This window comes from Phoca vitulina, unplaced genomic scaffold (assembly GCF_004348235.1).
Source record: "Phoca vitulina isolate PV1807 unplaced genomic scaffold, GSC_HSeal_1.0 scaffold83, whole genome shotgun sequence".
In the NCBI taxonomy this organism is placed as follows: Eukaryota; Metazoa; Chordata; class Mammalia; order Carnivora; family Phocidae; genus Phoca; species Phoca vitulina.
Window position 1 is genome coordinate 402460 of NW_022589786.1, and position 7419 is coordinate 409878.

General features: G+C 48.1%; 1 protein-coding gene across 2 annotated transcripts; it reads left to right on the top strand.

Moving 5' to 3' along the window:
* The first annotated feature begins 864 nt into the window (after positions 1–864).
* Positions 865–7011, top strand: FST (follistatin). 2 transcript variants are annotated; one of them, XM_032395295.1, is made up of 6 exons: positions 865–949; positions 2815–3006; positions 3442–3660; positions 3993–4217; positions 4871–5101; positions 5831–7011. In XM_032395295.1, exons 1-6 carry the CDS (start codon positions 865–867, stop codon positions 5911–5913), a joined length of 1035 nt encoding a protein of 344 aa, XP_032251186.1. In that variant the 3' UTR covers positions 5914–7011. The 2 variants fall into 2 exon arrangements, with proteins under 2 accessions (XP_032251186.1, XP_032251187.1); XM_032395296.1 differs by having other exon boundaries at positions 4874–5101.
* The last annotated feature ends 408 nt before the right edge of the window (positions 7012–7419 follow it).

Genomic DNA, 7419 nt, shown 5'->3' on the forward strand with positions numbered 1-7419 from the left:
CCCAGACACAAAACCTCGCCGGTCCCGCGCCGGGGCTGCGGGGGCCTAAAACCGCCGCGCGCCCCGGCGAAGGGCCGGGGCCAGCGCGCTCCGACCCGACCGCGAGCGGGCTATTTCAGCAGCTCCGGGCTCTCGGGGCGTTTGCAAAGTCTTTCTGGAGCCGAGGAGCGATGGAGCAGAGACAAACTCCCGGGTTTCCCCCACACACACACCCGCTCCGCCCGCCGCCTCCTCCTCCAGCGCCCCCACCGCGCCCCCCTCTCTCTCACGCACACATACACACACACACTCACACACTCACACACCCGCCACCCCGGGCGCGCCGGCGTTGCCTGCGAGCGGCGGCGTGCAGGACTTGAAGTGGGTGTTCTTCCCCACTCCCCACCCCCGAAGCGTCGCCCCCACCCCCCGCCCCTCCGCCTTCCCCCTCCCTCTCCCTCCTACGCAAATAAGAACTCGGCGATTCCCCTCCTGCCGCTTTGATTTCGGGCACCTCCAACAGATAATTGGGAAGGGTTTCCAGAAGGTGGGAAATGTCACCTGATTCACACTGAACTTTTAAAAGCTCCCCACCCCCAAGGAGCCGCGCACACCCTTGCTCGCGGCCGCCCTCCCACTGCCCCACACACTGGGAGACCGCCCACCGCAAACCGCGGAGACCCCCGTCTAGATTTAAAGCGCGGCTGCGCCCGGCTTCTGACGTCCATTGAATCGCGCGGGCGGCCGGCGGCGAGCGCGGGGCTGCGCCGGGATCGTTGCGCCCTCCGCCGCTCGCCTTTGCGACGCGCGCCGCTCGCCCGAGCCACCCGCCGCAGCGCCCGCTCCCCGCGCCGCCGCGCTCCTCGCCCCGCGTCTGCCCCCAGGATGGTCGGTCCCAGGCACCAGCCCGGCGGGCTTTGCCTCCTGCTGCTGCTGCTCTGCCAGTTCATGGAGGACCGCAGCGCCCAGGGTAAGCGAGGGGGGATGCGCGGGGAGGCCCGGCTGCGGGCAGGGGTTTGTACTTTTCTGTGGTCCGCGCTGGGTCTGTTCTAAGCAACGCTGCTCTCGGAAGATGTTGGACCAACTTAGCGACTCCAGGATGGAGCAGAGTGGGAAAACTGAAGGCAGTGACACTTCAGGACTGCCAGCCGAGTTTGGAGCTCGAGTAAGGAAAGGCAGTAAGCTCGAGTCTCTCTCAGTAGTTAGGGTTAGATGCTCCAAGTTCTGGACATAATCAGTTTAGATGTTATCTCCCCTATTTTGGCTCTGAAGAAGGGGACAAGCATCAGTAGCCTGGAGATTTCAGTCGATCCATTTACAATCTAACCTCTTTCCCTCCTACATCTTTTGGATACTTCAAAAAAATGACTGGGGGATGGGGGGAGATACTGAAATTTCTTTGGTGGCTGGGGGACGTGGTTTCAGCAACTTTGCCCAAACTTGGAGATGTGGGTGCTGAAAATTTTAGAGGGAAGAGTAGCTTTCTGCCTAGTGGATGCTTCTTCCAACCCCCTCCCCCCAAACCCCGCAAAAAAAAAAAAAAAAAATTACCCCGGTATGTTTTGAGTTTTAATTTTTTTTTTTCTGTGCCTCATTCCTCCGACTAACTTTATGTAGAACAGCGAGGAGCTCACAACTTATTTAAATTCCGAGATGTATTAAGAGCAAATTTCTAAAGTTTGGGGGGGGCTATTAAATTTATTTCAATTAGTCTTTGGGCACAGTTTTTTTTTAGATAATAATAATAGCAGCTTGCGGTCCAATTATTGTTCAGATTATATAGATGATTCATAAGAAGTCTTCCTGACCAAAATCCTAACATGAAAAGGGGGGAGGAAGAAGGGGAAATTACTTGCAGAGATTTCTCGGTAGGTATGAGATAGGTGTATATTACTGTGAAATAGTAGGAAACCTCCCCCTTTTCTTTTTTCCCCTACACTTTTGTTGAGACAGACCTGTAACTTTCCTTGCTTTAGCGTTAACGTTTTGAGTGTGTTGTAAACTGTCCCCCTGGGCACTGCCCCCTCGCCGTCGGCACCGCACTACTCTGAGTTGCCCGCCTTTCGGGGCGAGGCGCTGCCTAGGTGCCGCGGACGTGGGCGCCGGGGAAGGCAGCCCTCGGAGATTTCGAAAGATCGCGGTGGCCGCGGGCGTCCTCTGGGTCTGGCGGATTGCAAAACGGGCCGGGCCGGCTGGCGGGCGGGCTGCGCCTCGAGGCCGCACAGGGCAGCTCCGGGCAGGGCCCGGTTGCTTTTTTGCTTTCATTTTTCACAAGTGCCTTGTGCTTGATCTATTGCTGTTGTGTGTGTCTGTGTCGGTCTCTTTCTCTTTTCTTTCTCCCTCTCTCTCAAGTTCTCCTACTTTCTTAACCCCTGTCACGAATAATACCCGTACCGCCTACATGAAACCGACATGTAAAAACATCCGTCGCATCCTGTTTTTGTCAGGTTCTTTAATCTGCTCTTCGAGTCGCTGCAGGTTATGAAATGGGACGAATAAAAGTAAACAGTCTAGTAAAAGTCAATGCAAGCTGCACGTGTTGTGTCTGGGTCACTGGTAACTGACATTGATATGGCTGGGGCGCTCTGGCTTCTCGCTCTCGCCTTGCTTCACCCTCACCCACCTCCCACCTCTTCAGCCGGATTTTTCCCCCTGTCTTCCCCCACCTCTTCACTCCCTTCGATTTATTTTCTGCTTTTCTCTCCCGTCTCTCTCTACTCCTCCACACTCACTCCCTCCCCATCCCTGCTGGGTCTCCTTCCCTCGCAGGCTCGCCGCCTCCCTCCTCCTCCCCTGCCTCTCTCTCACCCACCTCCCACCCCTGTCTCCTCGCAGCTGGAAATTGCTGGCTCCGCCAAGCAAAGAACGGCCGCTGCCAGGTCCTGTACAAGACAGAACTGAGCAAGGAGGAGTGCTGCAGCACCGGCCGCCTGAGCACCTCGTGGACCGAGGAGGATGTAAATGACAACACGCTCTTCAAGTGGATGATTTTCAATGGGGGCGCCCCCAACTGCATCCCCTGTAAAGGTAGGACTCTTCCTCCCCAGTTGTCAGGCCCTCGGTAGAGGGCGTCTTCTCCTCACCCTCCCCATTGCCCAGCTGGGGTTTGGGACTAGGAGAGTTTTGTTCGTGGGTTCCATCTTCCCCCAGCCCCTGTAAGCCTTTCTGGTTGAATCTTGCCTGTTACACACTACAGGCAAAACACGGTTCCCAGAGGTTCCCGACTTCCTAGCCATGTGTGGTGGTGAAGCCAGCACACTTGCCCTATTTGAGAGGGATTTGGGTCTAGGGTGCAGGCCACTGTCCCCCCCACCCCCACCCCCTCCGCAACTTCCAGGAGAGAGCTGGACCCCTCTGGTGGAACTCTTGGCCACGGGGTGGTACCAGGCCTCCACAGCCCTCCTGGCTGACCTGCATACTGCCTGGCCCTGGTTTTGATCCATGCCTCTTTCCACCTCTTAGAGACCTGCGAGAACGTGGACTGTGGTCCCGGGAAAAAATGCCGAATGAACAAGAAGAACAAACCCCGCTGCGTCTGTGCCCCAGATTGTTCCAACATCACCTGGAAGGGCCCAGTGTGTGGGCTGGATGGGAAAACCTACCGCAATGAGTGTGCGCTCCTCAAGGCCAGATGTAAAGAGCAGCCAGAACTGGAAGTCCAGTACCAGGGCAAATGTAAAAGTAGGTCCGACCTGGCTCCCCTCCTACAGCTTTCCCCCCTGAGATGGACCCACTGGAACACCCCTGGGGGACGGTATAGTCCACTCTAAGAGCCTAACAATAATGATGATGCAAAATAAAGTAACCCTTTTTTATATTCTGAAGACTTCATAAGAACACTGAGGGGATCGACCTAGAGTCGTAGATTTTCTCTTGAAAACCACAAGGCTCCCAAAGTGCTTTTTGAAAAGCTGGGTACTTCCCCTTTATGATTTCCTTGATAATACCAAATGCTCACTCCCTAAGGGCCAGGAAGCGCCTATTATTGATGTGTGTTTCCCTCTTTATTTCAGAGACGTGTCGGGATGTTTTCTGTCCAGGCAGCTCCACATGCGTGGTGGACCAGACTAATAATGCCTACTGTGTGACATGTAACCGGATTTGCCCAGAGCCCACTTCCTCTGAACAGTATCTCTGTGGGAACGATGGAGTGACCTACTCCAGTGCCTGTCACCTGAGAAAGGCTACCTGCCTCCTGGGCAGATCGATTGGATTAGCCTATGAGGGAAAGTGTATCAGTAGGTATTCTGGATTAAGGAAGGAAAAATGGAAACAGGATCAGAAAGGCTAGTTGTAGTGTTAAAACCATGGAGTTAATCAATGAATAAGCCTAAAGCCTCTCCATAATGTATGGTTTCACCAAAGGGAGAAATACTCTCCAGTTTGGGTAAACTGTGGTAACCACAGCATTCTTCAAGAAAACAGTTATCCTCCAGAAGCATTGGCATATATGTTGAAATGCCAGCAAGAAACAGGAAACAATTTTCTGTCTTAGGAAACTTAGAACTCATTCAATTTTACACATATTTTAGGTGCTAGACTTGCTGGAAGCAAGAAATAATTGCTTAACAGTTCCTAAAATCTGTTACCAGATTCTAATAACTGATGGAATTTTTATTTTTCAAAAGATCCCACTTGTGGGAAATAATCAAATACATATTTAACTCAAGAATACTGTGATAACCTGTTCCCCAGAAATACCATTTTCGTGTACTAATAGGGTATGTAGGAAACGTGTGCATTTGAGTTTCAATTTTATAATCAAGCATTTTTGCATAATGCCTCCATTATCCTATTAGTGAGTTGGTGTTTATTGACAGGGGACTAAAGTAAGGGAGAAATGGGGAAAAGGGGAAATCAATTTACTCATCCCAGGCGTATTATATCCTAGAAGCAAAGTCCTGTGAAGATATCCAGTGCACCGGTGGAAAGAAGTGTTTATGGGATTTCAAGGTTGGCAGAGGCCGGTGTTCCCTCTGCGATGAGCTGTGCCCTGAGAGTAAGTCTGAGGAGCCTGTCTGTGCCAGCGACAATACCACTTACGCCAGTGAGTGTGCCATGAAGGAAGCTTCCTGCTCCTCGGGGGTGCTGCTGGAAGTAAAGCACTCCGGATCTTGCAACTGTAAGTGCGATTTTAACCTTGCTGCCATTTGAGGCTTTCCCAGGCAAGCCCTAGGGAATGGAGATATAAAAAGCACGAAAACCTTCCAATAGAAGCCCATTTCTCTTTAAATTAGGTAACTGCTAAATTTCACCAGCAGTTCAGTGGTCCACAGAAAAATGTCCCTGGAATGTTTCTGGCTTTAGGACTTGTCCAGTGATCATCAACGGGCTTGCCTCTAAAAACCTACTTCTAGTCATTTGCCCCTAATTCTTTGGCTTTAGTCATGTGCTTTGCCGTTTGCTTTATTAACACTTGAATCTAAACTAACTGCTTCAAAAGTCTTTTTTTCTCTTTTTCAAAGACAGCTTTCTGTGATCACACACAGGCGGCTGCTTTTCGCAGTTGCCTCTACTAACTCTGAATTAAGGACCCAAAGCAGTTATACCTAGAACACAAGAGCGCTTTTTATCTAATTTCAGGAATCTGCCCGTAAAACCTGAGCCATTGATTCTTCAGAACTTTCTGCAGTTTTTGACTTCATAGATTATGTTTAAAACAAAAAAAAAATTTTTTTAAACTTATTGCATAACAGCAGATGCCAAAAACAAAGCATCTCACTGCAAGTCACATAAAAATGCAACGCTGTAATATGGCTGTATCAGAGGGCTTTGAAAACATACACTGAGCTGCTTCTGCGCTGTTGTTGTCCGTATTTAAACAACAGCTCCCCTGTATTCCCCCATCTAGCCATTTCGGAAGATACCGAGGAAGAAGAGGAAGATGAAGACCAGGACTACAGCTTTCCTATATCTTCCATTCTAGAGTGGTAAACCCTCCACCAGTGTTCAGTGTTCACATAGCCTTTGGCAAAAACAAAAAAAAGGGGGGGGGGGGAGAAAAAAGAAAAAAAATATATTGTCCATACTGTAAATAAGTGTATGCTTATTTATTTGGGGGGAAAACTATACATAAAGGACTTTTGTCCTAGAGCTCTCTCCCAGGCCACCTTGTTACTCACTGGACCCGGAGAGGCAGTCATTGTGAGGTCTACTGGATGAGGCCCATAGTTGAGACTTGTAGACATTTATTTATACTGTGTCATGTTTTATAATTTATACATAAAATGTCTGGTTGACTGTACACCTTGTTTTTGAAGAAATTTATTCGTGAAAGGAAGAGCAGTTGTTATTTATTGTGAGGTCTCTTGCTTGTAAAGTAAAAGCTTTTTTTTTTCCTTGTAAACCATTTAAGTCCATTCCTGACTATTCACTCACTCATCTGTCTCCCTTCAGTTCACTGTTATTAGACTCTTTTCCACTTTAACAAACTTGCATGTCAGTTTCTGTCATGTTTATTTATTGGATTCTCTGCTGCCTGTTCTGTACATACATGATCCCTCGGGTTTTGTTTACAAGGAATCTTGACTGACCAAAAGGCATGATAACTGACTCAACTAGAAGGTACAGGGCATACATCTTTGAGGAAACTCCTAGTTCAGCTCTCTTGTCATGATTTGTGAGAGAAAGGGTGATAGTAATGTTAGAATTCTCAGAATATACTTTTGAGATGTTACAAATCCAAAGAAATTGAGTGATATGGGTATCTGGAGACTGAAGGAAGGGAATGCTATACATTAAACCTTTTGTTAGGTGTTTCCTTTAAGCTAGTGTGCTGTACCTCCAATAAGTTCTTTTTCAAACAGTGTGTCACTAAAAGTTATATCAAAGCTTTATCAGTTCAAGTTTCTTGCTTTTCATACTTTTTTCTGATGCAATTTTATATTTTCAAACATGGCAAGTTAAATATAAATTCATTTAAATATATAGTTTTGTACTTTTCTACCATGTAAATGTGCAATGTATATAAAAGTTATAATGTGTATTTGTAAATAAATGATGAGTGAAAAAATAAAAAAATTTTAAAAAGCCCATGGTCTCACTTGTTGATAATGTGGAAGAAGTTGTTGGGGCTTTTGAGTTAAAGTGCGTATGAAACATTTGCTGAAAAGTAGAGTGAGCTCCAAAGTGAGGTAAATTACCAATCACTTCAGTGGAGTCTGAAAAATAAAGGGATCTGAGGTCCAGCAACCCCTCTGCAGGAGTGACTGCATACCTAAAAAACACCATCATCTTTGCTGTCCTTCTGTAAGCTCTTCTCCATAGCCAGGGGAACCCTTTATCTTCCTTCATGTAAATGAAATGGATCTTAGATCTTTAAAAAACAAAGCACATCACAAGGAAAAGTGAAAATAGACTAATACTTGACAAGCACATTCTAGAAATCAGAATATCAAGTACAGAAATAGGCATTACAGGGTTGGAATTCTAGGGACTCGG

Excerpts from the sequence above, each read along its gene's own strand:
- FST (XM_032395295.1), top strand. The coding sequence starts at position 865 with ATGGTCGGTCCCAGGCACCAGCCCGGCGGGCTTTGCCTCCTGCTGCTG. Across the intron at positions 950-2,814 it reads GGAGGACCGCAGCGCCCAGG|CTGGAAATTGCTGGCTCCGC; the intron begins GTAAGCGAGGGG and ends GTCTCCTCGCAG. Across the intron at positions 3,661-3,992 it reads GTACCAGGGCAAATGTAAAA|AGACGTGTCGGGATGTTTTC; the intron begins GTAGGTCCGACC and ends TCTTTATTTCAG.